The following is a 12,500-nucleotide window of genomic DNA, read 5'->3' as shown; positions in this document are numbered from 1 at the left end:
TCATTAAAGCACAGTGCCTATTGACACATACAGGATACATAAGTACAGGAAAAACAGCAATATAACATAACATACATGTAATACAAAACCAAGTGGAACAGGGTGAACAAAGAGGACCTGAAGATGAGCATAAGTTATTGAGGACAGTCGGAAGACGCATTGCATCTGCGTAGTTGAAAACAATCGTACACATATTTTGCCAATTGCCTTTGGATGTCGCTGTCAGTAAACAAAGAACTGACTCTTATTTCATCACTGCCGGTGGAAGTATTCGGTAATAACTGAGATGAGCATACATTGTACACGAATCAAGGAAGTGAAGTTCATCCTCCACCACTCCACAGTTTCTGCATAGTCTTTCCTCCCTTGGTGTTCCCGTGTATCTGCCCTTTTCGATTTCTAAGTCATGGGCACTTATACGTAGTTTGCTCATAGCCTGTCTGTGTTCTTGTGTTAGCAAAAGATAGGGTTGTAGAGAGTAGTCGTGTGACACTCCCTTGTAAAACTGTAGTTTGGAGGAGTTTCCTTCTTTTTTTGTCCTCCAGAGCCTGACAAATTGAGTTTCTACATGTTTTGTTAGCGCGTGTTTCAGTCTTGCCGGGTGTATTGTGCTTTGGTTTTGCCACACGTGTTTGAAGCCTGAGGAAGTCAGGAACTCGCGTACAAATAAGAGCCATTTATTTTCCTCTTTATGTTCTTGTGAGAGAAGGCTTGAGTAAGTTTGCCTAAGAAGCCCATGTTGGTCAGATTCCATGATGTGTAACCAAAATGATATGATCTGTCCCAATATTTTTGTACTGATCGGAAATCTGCCCAATTCAGCCAGGACTGGGAAATTCATTGATTTTCTGTGTACTCCTAAAGGTTGCTTGCAGAATTTCATGTGCACGTTTTCATGCGGAAGGACAGTCGTTATACATTTTTCAAGGAGATTATTCTCAAGGTTCTGCGTGTCCTTTAGGTTTACATCTTTGCAGTAAGGGAGCCAAATTTCCGAGCCAAAGGTCAGAATAGGTGCAACTAGTGTATCAAACAGTTTCGCCATTACTGGGACGCTTATGTTCTTTGTTCGTACTGCTCGTTTGAGCGAGTGCAGAGCTTTGCTCCCTTGCCGGGAGAGATGGTTCTGTGCCATTTTCATGTCTCCGCGTTTATTGAATATGATGCCGAGATATTTATAGTTGTCTGTAGTATTGATTATGACATCGCCAATTTTGAAGAAGAGGGGGAGTATGGGTTCGTGCTTGGAGAAAACTATCACCTTTGTTTTTTCGCGATTAATTTGTAATCCCCATTTATTGCAGTATTCATGGAGGCTGTTGAGTTTGTCCTGTAAGCCTTTCTTTGTAGTTGAGAGAATAACAATGTCGTCAGCATACATTTGGCATGGCACCGGAACGAGTGCAGCCTCATCCACAGTTGGGGAGTCACAGTCTTTTAAGCTATCAACTATTTCATTAATAAAAATATTAAACAGTGTTGGGCTTAGGGTATTACCTTGGAGAACACCTTTTCTTACTGTGATTTCCCGCGATAGGCCGACTTCTGTCTTTGAGCATACGGTTGCATTATTATACATTTCTTGCACAACTTGCAGTAGTTTGCCTCCTATCCCTATCTCATGCAGCTTATATAGTAATCCTGTGTGCCAAATACTGTTGAATGCCTTAGCGAAGTCAATGAAACAGCCGTACAGTCTGCCATATGTAGTTCTGAGGGTATCATTGACTAGCTTTTTTAGGATGAACACTTGGTCTTGCGTTCGAGACGATTTTCTGAAGCCGGCTTGCTCTTTAGCTAGAAAGCTTGCTCTTTAGCTAGCAGGCTGTTGTTCTCGAGGAAGTTTGTTATTCTATAGTTAATGACCTGGCAGAAAAGGTTTGCCATTGTGTTGTTAAGAGTGACGCCTCTGTAGTTACTAGTGTTGTGTGGGTCTCCGCTTTTGAATATGGGCACATTCACTCCTTTCTTTCATTGTTCGGGATATGTTCCATATTGTATTAACTGGTTGAAGAGCTGTTGTATGATAGGCCTCAATACAGGGAGACTTGTTTTGATCATTTCATTTGTAATACCGTCTACTCCTGGAGATTTTTTCAGCTTTATAATTATGTCGAGCAGCCTTTTCTATCTCTGTGGCTCTTATTGGAAAATCTAGTAGGTTTGTTTGATGTGTTTGTTGAGCTATCTTTTCTTTCATGATTGAATCACGGGTACCGTCTATCTCGGTGTTTTGACCGAGCAGCTTCTCAAGGTGGCCAATCCATTTGGCTCCACTCACTTGCGTCTGGTTCCGGTTGTGTGCGGACTCTGAGTCCTTGAGTTGCTTAATTAGTTTCCATACAGAGGAAGGGTCTTTGTCCATTGCTTCATTTAACATTGTGACCAGTGAGGTTTTGTAGGCTAGTTTCTTTTTTCGTAGTTGGCTGTTGTACTTTTTTCTATGTGCAAAATATTTTTCTCTTACACCGCGATTGAAGGGTTCTCTGTTTAAGGCATTTAGGAGTGACCTAACTTCTTTTCTTTGTTTGCCACATTCGTTGTCAAACCATCTTTTGTTACATCTTCGTTTCTTAGTGTTGGCCTTTTTAGTTCGGCAGGTTAGTGCTATATCGGCAGCCGATTGGAGAATATTTGTGAGCTCCTCAACACGAGTGTTTATGTCATCAGTATTCTGTGAGCATGTGCTGGTGGTATTGCTTAATTTTTGCTGCAAATTAAAAATAGATGTTTGAACTGGCGCTATGTTCAGTGCAGCTTGAAATCGTTTTGCTGATTCTTCAGTCCATATATATGAGACAGCCGCCGCGCCGTGACCGGGGGTTTGGTTTTTATGCAGTTTGTTGTTCCTGTGGAGTGTAAGGAGAATGAACCTTCAGCCTTATTTTTTGTACAGACGGGAAGATATATACATAATTCTAATGGACAGTGGTCAGAATAGTGAGATAAGGCATGCACTGACATGGAATGAACATCTTTCAAAAGTGTGTTAGAACATATGAAATAATCGACAACACTCGCTCCAAGCGGTGTAATACAAGTAAAATTTCCCTTCTCCCATTGAGAATACACAAGTTGTTATCCAGGCAGGCATCCACGAGTTTTTGCCCATTTTTTTGGACTAAGGCGTCCATCGATCGGCGAGCATGCACATTATCAATGGTGTAACATTCTGGCAGTGTGTATTTGTTTTCAGATTCAGAGTCATTAGTAATATAGTCCATTAGTAGACCGGTTCTTGCATTGAAGTCCCCACATATAATCACTTGTCCTTTATTAGAATATTCCTGGAGTTCTGCTTCCAGTCTTTCCCAGATTGCGGCACAGTGGTCCCGTCCAAAAGTGGAATACTCTGGAGGTGCGTAAATGCATCCCACATACACAGTCTCTTCTGTTCTGTGACTAATTTTAAACCATGCAGTATCGCTGTTATTTTCGGGTATAAATTTGACATGTTGTTTTATAGCATCCCTCACATATATAGATATTCCTCCAGATGCTTTTTGTGCTCTAGCACGTCTCTTTCTACAGTCCTGGAATTGAAACATCCCGACAGTTATCTTTATCGAGGTGTGTTTCTTGCATACATATAAAATCATACTTGACTAGTTTATCTATAATTTGCTGTTCCCTCAATTTATTCGTCCTTAAGCCATCTATGGTCTCTCTATATCCTTTGATGTTCCATGATAGGATTCTATAAGCTTGATGGGCACACATTCTGGTACGTTATACACATGTAAGATCGTCGGTGCCCTGCCCTAATAATCGTCTTCTAATAATAAACCTTCTGACTAAAGTGTCACATTGCCATACTTTCTATGTGTTTACTTGCCGTTAGTACCATCTGTTATTGTAGTGGCTTCGTTGTTCCCTCTGGTGGTGGTGGGCGTGGTCTTCGTCCCAGTTGTGGTGGGCGTAGTTGTTGTGCCGGTAGCGGCGGGCGTAGTTGTCGTCCCGCCGTTGAGGGTGATAGTCGTCTCTCCGACTGTGTGTGTGTGTGACTGTCTGGGTGTGTGTGTCAGTGTCTGTGTGTGTGTGTGTGTGTGTGTGTGTGTGTGTGTGTGTGTGTGTCTGTGTGTGTGTGTGTGTGTGTGTGTGTGTGTGTGTGTGTGTGTGTGTGTGTGTGTGTGTGTGTGTGTGTGTGTGCATGCTGTTGCTATTGCACATCGCCTGAGGTCTGGTGAGAAAGGGCGATTAATAAGAGTCCATTATTATTATTATTAAATCATGAATTAATACCACTTCCAAAATAAGTCATGTGGTTGTAATCGACCAGTCAGTTACCCCATTCAATGACCCAACCCTCTTCTATATGCAGGGCCGGACTACCGGGGGGGTTATGGGGGTTGCACACCCCCCCCCCCCCCCCCTAGCCTAAACATGTACCTCACTGATTTAAAACATTTTTTATTATTGTTTATTTTATGCCGTTTCATGCAAGGAGCGACCATTTTCCTATCTCAGAATATGACCTACCCATCAGCTTCAGGGGGCTTCGCCCCCTGGACCACCACTGGCAACCCCCCCCCCCCCCTCCTCTTAGCCTAGTCCGGCCCTGATATGAATCTTGGCATATTATCACATTAAACATTCTGTATCATAAAGTCTGTCCGATTGATTTCTCTCATTTTTTCACACTTGTGTCAACACAATCATACTGAAATTGTCACAGACAAAATGTCAGCAAAGTCGATTTTCGGGGTTAATCGGTGTCGAGTGTCATCAACAAAGAGTCGCACGTGACCCAAGACGGCTAAACTAATAAATTAATTAGTTTATGTCGATAATTGTTTGTGATGATAAATATAAAATCAAACGCAGAATGACAAATATTTTCCGATCAAAAATGGTGCGCGGGTGTGTTTACTTGTCGTTCAGAGTGACATTTATAAAACAAGTCGCGTGAAGCAAAATCTAACATTTAGTCAATCTTTAGAACTCATAGAATGAACCTTACGGCACTAGACCTACCTGGCGGAGGGGTTTGTTGTGTGTTTGTGTGGCAGAATAGCTATAATTAACACATACACTTGACATTTGGTCACAATGCAGCAAAATGGCTGTTCTATCTGATGCACTCATTTGTGTGTGTCAATACTAATTATATCTATACATAAAAATTAAATCAACATAATTATGTGTTGTCGGCCAACGCATAATATGCAAAACAGTTTGTACACATTTTCTCTCAAACCAATCATTATTTAAGCTTGTTATTTGGTTTTAAGTTAAATAAGATGAGTATCTATGGCACGAAGTAAAATCAGCCTCCTGTGTTTAAGTTTAGTTGGTGTCGCATAATCTCATATTAGTGCAAAATTATGTCTTCATATTCATCTAAATGAAAAATACTTGCTCACACAATATTCAAGGGATTGCCTTGATTTTACTTCATGCCCTAGATATCACTTCTAGCTCTGATCATACCAAATTTGAAGTGTGTATGTCTAAAAGTGTACAAATTATGGCGTCCAAACCAGGCATAAATGACGATTTTCGTCAAAATCGGCAACAGAAAACTGTAATGATAATGAACATGAAACTTACAGTCTTGAGTCAATGACCACCTGGCAGGTATGGGTTGCCTTCCCTCTCTGCTTGGTCTTCATTTCTCCCAAGTCTCTGTGTCTTCCTTCTTCTCCTCCACTCTTTTGTTGAGTGCAGAGCTTGTCTTTGCGAAATGAGAATACGTGAAGTGTCCTTGACTACGAAGAGCTTCAATGCGAAATTGCCTGGATTCAGTTGAAGTTTTTTCAGTATAGCCCCCAGGGAAGACGCACCATCATTGAGCAGGCACACTGCACTTTTTTCACTGAGACTAGTGAATCAAAGATTGGCCAAATCTCTGCGGCTCAGAAAACGCTGACAAATTGTGAGGTATATAGCAGCAGCCATATAAACCTAAATTGAAAAACAAAACAAAAACGGATTGGCGTGATGTTTGAGCTTGTTTTTCATCCAAACACAACATATGTATATTTGTTTGATTGGGGAGACGATAAACAACACAGTGCACTCGTTTGTAAATCTGTAAAACTAAAAACATCCGGGAATATCATCTAAAAATAATTTGTGTGTGAAGATTAACAAAGATGTAGTTTTGGAATCGCTCTACACAAACACGCATACACATAGATGTACACCACCATTTTTGTTTCGTATTTGAATGAAATATTCAGGTAAAAACTTGACGAAATGTAAAGAAAACAATTTGGTGTTTTTTCTTCTCTCTTCTGTGGAACTTTTTTCTGCAACCAGGACTGCTACATGTACTTTATTGTTCAGTCATGGAGAAAACAATGCCGACAACACATAAAGGACTCGTAGGTGTCAGCTGCGCGATTGTTGTCGTGTTGGGTATGTTCGCTCGCGCTCTCCCTGCTTCGTTGTCTGGTTCTACGTCATCAACACAGGACGAAGCAGGCAACGTGACAGGAGAGATGCAGCCTCTCCATCACCCAAACACTGCACACAATCACCAAGGCGGCATGTCTACACGGACCACCAAGGTAACACACAAGGTGCAATACGATAGCAGGCATAATGCTAACCTGGCATCGCAAGTAGAAAGCCAAAGCCATTCGCCTAACATCCGACATTCAAGTGAAAGCCAAGATGTTAGTACAAAACAAACCATTAAAAAAGAAATCCAAGTACATCCTCTTCAGCGCCAAGAAGTCGCTACGCTACAAATTATTGAGGCAAAGACCCAAAGGCGTGCAAACTATGTCTCAGACACCAGCACAGGAACAGCCACTGAGTTTGAGACCAAAGGACAGTCAGCAAGCAGTCAATATACTGGCACAGTACAGACCAAAGGACAGTCGGCAAGCAGTCAATATACTGGCACAGTACAGACCAAAGGACAGTCGGCAAGCAGTCAATATACTGGCACAGTACAGACCAAAGGACAGTCGGCAAGCAGTCAATATACTGGCACAGTACAGACCAAAGGACAGTCGGCTAGCAGTCAATATACTGGCACAGTACAGACCAAAGGACAGTCGGCAAGCAGTCAATATACTGGCACAGTACAGTCGGCAAGCAGTCAATACACTGGCACAGTACAGACCAAAGGACAATCGGCAAGCAGTCAATACACTGGCACAGTACAGACCAAAGGACAGTCGGCAAGCAGTCAATATGCTGGCACAGTACAGACCAAAGGACAGTCGGCAAGCAGTCAATACACTGGCACAGTACAGACCAAAGGACAATCGGCAAGCAGTCAATATACTGGCACAGTACAGTCGGCAAGCAGTCAATACACTGGCACAGTACAGACCAAAGGACAATCGGCAAGCAGTCAATACACTGGCACAGTACAGACCAAAGGACAGTCGGCAAGCAGTCAATATACTGGCACAGTACAGACCCAAGGACAGTCGGCAAGCAGTCAATATACTGGCACAGTACAGACCAAAGGACAGTCGGCAAGCAGTCAATATGCTGGCACAGTACAGACCAAAGGACAGTCGGCAAGCAGTCAATATGCTGGCACAGTACAGACCAAAGGACAGTCGGCAAGCAGTCAATACACTGGCACAGTACAGACCCAAGGACAGTCGGCAAGCAGTCAATATGCTGGCACAGTACAGACCCAAGGACAATCGGCAAGCAGTCAATATGCTGGCACAGTACAGACCAAAGGACAGTCGGCAAGCAGTCAATACACTGGCACAGTACAGACCCAAGGACAGTCGGCAAGCAGTCAATATGCTGGCACAGTACAGACCAAAGGAAAGTCGGCAAGCAGTCAATATACTGGCACAGTACAAACCGATAATTCACAGACCAGTCAAAGTGCCAGCACAATGCCTGTGACGATGCATTGGATCCCGCATTGTGGATTCATTGAAAGAACGCTAACACCCACATTGGAGGCAGCCGACTGCCCACCCACTCCAAAACTTTCTGAACGGCTCCAAGGCAAGATTGAGTGGGAGCTTGACTCTTTGGACTGTCCTCAAGAGCTCTACGTCCTGAACTATCGTGTGCCTGAAGATTACGGCTTTATCTTGGAGTTTCATCAGGTCAATCTGAAGGAAAATGACACCCTGTTAATATACAGTGTCGAACATGGTACCGAGATAGAAAAGAAAAAGCTGACTAAAGAGAGCCTGGACCTAGCACCTTTGATGTTGCATACAAACAACATGCAAATAGTTCTATGTTCTCAATACGGCCTCCATTTTCGGGCGAAGTTTACTATGAGCTATAAGGCGCACCCTCGTAGCTCTATCCCTTACTTTACAAAAATCAATATCCCTGAAGCAATCACAACGAGTAGGTACATCTACCACTGTAGCCGCATAATCAGCATCCCTGAAGCAATCTCATGCGATGGCATTCGTCATTGTGAACACGGCGAAGACGAGAGCTATTGCCCATACCGTGATGAGGGCTGTGGTGACTGGTATCCTCACAACTACCAATGCATCAACGCGGTTTTGGCGATAGTTCCTCTTGATTTCGAAACAGAGACGGTGCCATCTGTAGCTGAGACGCATTGCGAGCGAGACGGTGCCACACTGGCAGTATTTCAAGACTCTGCCGGCCAAGAGATCATGACGAACATGATTCGCAAAAGCGGGAGTAGGCACGCTGCGGTGGGCTTACAAAGAGTACAGCCTGTCTCTGAGGACCAAAGCCATTTGTATCGTTTCCTGTGGCGGTGGGGGAAGCCGGGAAGTCCCATCGCGTACGACCAAACAGACTTACAGAGAACGGATGCGCACAACGATTGCGCACAGCTGAATCTTGATGATGGAAAGTCTTTGTTTAAAGCCGTTCCTTGTTTTGCAAGCTATCTACACTTAGATAGCTATATCTGCATGAGGCCTAACCCCCTGCGCTACACTCAGATAATGACTTTGTCTGGACTAGCTTTGCCAGGGGCAACTTCAGCATTTGACAAGTTCCCAACGAAAACATGCCCCGATGGCTCTGTGGTGCAGATATTTCACACCTGTCAGTGGGGAAGACAGGGCGAAGTGGGGGAGGACTTTGTCAGTGCTTTTTCTCCAAACAACTTTCCCTTATTCCAGTGCCGTAATGGTCAGGAAATTAACTACTTGCTGATCTGTGACGGAACAATTGACTGCAGTGACCACAGTGATGAAAGGGACTGCCAGTATCCGCAGCTTCCCCCCTTGTTGGAATCTTTTTTCATCTGCGCAAGCTCCCAAGAATTACCCAAGGAGAAACGGTGTGACGGAATGCTGAACTGTCATGACGGCAGTGACGAGGAGTCGTGTGTATCTTGTCAAGGAGGGATGATACTGTGCCCTGGTCTTGGCTGCCTCACTGTGTTCTATGGCAACATGTTCAGTTGTCCGGACTCCGGGGTATCTTTCAGTGTACCAAACTACACCCGGCTCCCAGCAAGAGTTATAATGGACGGCCATGGGCTGTCTTGGCTACCACCTGTAAAGGACTGTAAAGGACTGTATCAGTGCCAAGAGGGATTCTGTATCCCCACCTTTCTGCTCAACAACGGAGAACGGGACTGCCCCAAAGGAGAGGACGAAGACATCCCAGTGTACAACATGACCTGTCCCGGTTACTACAGGTGTCAGGCATCTGGGACCTGTGTAGACAAGCTTTATGTGTGTGATGGAGTTCCCCACTGTCCCTACAAGGACGATGAACTGTACTGTCACCTCACCTGTCCACACGACAGCGGCTGTGTCTGCGAGGGTCAGGCCTACAAGTGTTCCAAGATGATTAATCCTCTTGACAACCTTAACGTGCGCCTCCTGGATCTCAGCTTTGCTGCTAACGTGTCTCTTGACGACTTGCACTTCATGGAGTACCTGGTGTTCCTCAACCTGTCCTTCTGTCGTCTGGTCAACGTCACTGTGAGTGACATGCCTCAACTACAGACTCTGGATCTCAGCTCCAACCTCTTGACACGACTTTCTTCTCTTAGTCTCGTGACACTGCCCGGTGTGATCTACTTGGATCTCTCCCACAACCCCTTGGTCAAGACTCTGACTGCAGAATTCACTGCCATGCTGCAGGTCGGTGAGCTAAGGAATTTGAAGGTTTTAAACCTGGTTAACATAAGCTTGACAGCCATTGACAGTAATATATTTAACCCATTGTCCAAACTGACGCACCTCGACGTTAGAGCGAATCAACTTCGTAATTACAGCAAAGAGTCACTGAACGGTCTGGTGTCGCTAGAAGAGCTGTACACAGACGAGACCAAGCTGTGCTGCCCTTACTTTCACCCGTCTTTGTCACGATGCTACGCCCCTGTGGATGAGCTCTCGTCGTGCAGTGACTTGCTGGGCAAGGGCATCTTCAAGGTTTGTCTCTGGGCCCTGGCAGTGTTGGCGCTGGTCGGAAACAGCGGCGTCCTTCTCTACAGGTTGTTGTTGGTCAGAACTCGCACCCCACTGTCTGCAGCCAGCATCCTGGTGAAGACCCTGTGTGCTTCTGACCTGCTGATGGGTGTGTACCTGGCGATGATTGGTGTGGCGGACGCCCAGCTGTCAGGGACGTACGTCTCGAGGGATTGGGAGTGGAGGAGCAGCGTCATGTGCACGGTGGCCGGCGTCCTGTCTCTGGTGTCCAGCGAGGTGTCGGCTCTGTTGGTCAGTCTCATCACACTGGACCGCGTCCTGGTGCTGTGCTTCCCCTTCAAGCCACAGCTCCATCTCACATCTCGCTCCACAATCTTCACTTGTCTGGGGGTCTGGGTGGCTGGCGTCGTGCTGGCAGTGGTACCGCTCCTGACCGGCATGGAGTTCTATGGTCAGAGCAGCATCTGCATCCCGCTGCCCATCACACGGCAGCAATTCTCCGGGCAACAATACGCATTTGGCGTGTTTATCATCTTCAACTTTGTCATCTTCCTCTTCATAGGGGTGGGCCAGCTGATGATTTACCGGGCGGTCAGCAAAGCCAGTGCGGCGTCTGGAACAGCGAGTCGATCACGAGACTTAACTGTGGCCCGCCGTCTCTTCATGATCGTGCTGACAGACTTCTGCTGCTGGTTCCCTGTGGGTGTGATGGGCCTCCTTGCTGCAAGTGCAACTCCTATCCCCGGCGAGGTCAACGTGTGGGCCGCCATCTTCGTGCTGCCGCTCAACTCGGCGCTTAACCCCTTCCTCTACACACTCAACGCGTTGCTGGAGCGGTCAAGACAACAGAGGAAGGAGAGAAAAATAAAAAAAATCGTGGCCACGCTTCAGAATGAAATCTCTAACTTTAACGCGGCCACAGTTAAAGATGTGATAAGAATATGTGTCCGCTCGGGACTGGTGGGGAAAGTCGCTGTGGACACGATGTTTGATACTACTTCCGGTGCCAGACCCCTGACTGAATAAAATGCTTCTGGTGGTCGCTATGATCGATTGTGAGAGTTGTCCAACACTGCAAATGATTTCAACGATAATGTTCTTACACAGAGGTCGTATATTGGCCGACGCTGTCGATACCGTTGACAGCAATTAATGATCGCGCCCTGCCTCTGTTTCCATTTATGCTGCTCTTATTCTTACACTGTACCGAATTGCCCTTACGAGTAGAATTCGCCAATAATTCGTAATGATCGGCTTATGGTCGCAAGACATTCGTAAATGTTCTTAACCAGTCGTCTATTGTTGCGAACATTAGCATCATGCTCCTAATATTCGCAAGGAAGGCATATTCTTCACTTTTTCGCAACGTACTCTTAAGTATTCGCAAGCCATTCGTAAGACATTCGCAATGATTCGTAAGACTTCAAATGTTCAATATTTTTCCTGTCCATTCGTCTCTCTTTTTTTGCCGAATACAATAATATAGCTATTCTGATGGACACGTGGGGGAATTCGGGGGCTATGATTGGATGGTCTCTTCCGATCATCAAAGCATAATGCGGCGGAAGTCGGCCATTTTACTCAATATCCAAAAGCATATTGAGAAAAATGGCCGACGCATGATTCCGCTTTACCCATCTGTACCACGGCGATGTTTCTATCGACAACAGCATACACTGACAACTTAAAAAGCTGTTTCAACAACTGTGTTGTGAAGTCGAATGCACTTGGAGTCAGTTTTTCTTCCAAAGTCAGAAAGCGTGTAGCGGTGTGCATGTCTGCGCGAACATGATGCGCGTAAGAAGTTTGTCTGCTATCAAAACCTGAGATCAACGCATCGACGCAAAAACTGTCATTTTGTAAGTTTGGAACAACAAATCAAGGTCATAACAGCTATATAATCGCTATTGTGTTTTCAGTGTAGCAATAGGGTCCGACATTTAGACTCGAACAAGTATAATGCGACTCGTCTTCGACTCGTCGGCATTATACTTGTCTCGTCTAAATATCGGACCCTATTGCTACGCTGAAAACACAATAGCTGTTATTATCACAATCGAAAGGATAATCGTCACTGAGTAAGAGCAGCATGACAAACATAGTAACATACAAGTTCGATAACCCAATGCTGATTGATTGGGTTGCATTTTAAAACAGAATCTAACAAACCCATAGCCAACACTCTAT

General features: G+C 45.0%; 2 protein-coding genes across 2 annotated transcripts in view; one reads left to right on the top strand and one right to left on the bottom strand.

Moving 5' to 3' along the window:
• LOC138970230 (trichohyalin-like) overlaps nt 1-12,500 on the bottom strand; it is a 113,876-nt gene that overhangs the window by 60,454 nt on the left and 40,922 nt on the right. The window lies entirely within an intron of this gene.
• Nucleotides 7,830-11,339, top strand: LOC138970229 (G-protein coupled receptor GRL101-like). Its single transcript, XM_070342724.1, has 3 exons — nt 7,830-8,085; nt 8,464-8,612; nt 9,051-11,339. Exons 1-3 carry the CDS (start codon nt 7,830-7,832, stop codon nt 11,337-11,339), a joined length of 2,694 nt encoding a protein of 897 aa, XP_070198825.1.

This window comes from Littorina saxatilis, linkage group LG7 (genome assembly GCF_037325665.1).
Source record: "Littorina saxatilis isolate snail1 linkage group LG7, US_GU_Lsax_2.0, whole genome shotgun sequence".
In the NCBI taxonomy this organism is placed as follows: Eukaryota; Metazoa; Mollusca; class Gastropoda; order Littorinimorpha; family Littorinidae; genus Littorina; species Littorina saxatilis.
This window is presented reverse-complemented; position numbering and strand designations above follow the sequence as displayed.

Coding starts and splice junctions, on each gene's coding strand:
- LOC138970229 (XM_070342724.1), top strand. CDS start 7,830: ATGCATTGGATCCCGCATTGTGGATTCATTGAAAGAACGCTAACACCC. Junction 8,086..8,463: donor AATATACAGTGTCGAACATG/GTACCGAGATAG, acceptor TTTTGGCGATAG/TTCCTCTTGATTTCGAAACA. Junction 8,613..9,050: donor GCGGGAGTAGGCACGCTGCG/GTGGGCTTACAA, acceptor CCCTTATTCCAG/TGCCGTAATGGTCAGGAAAT.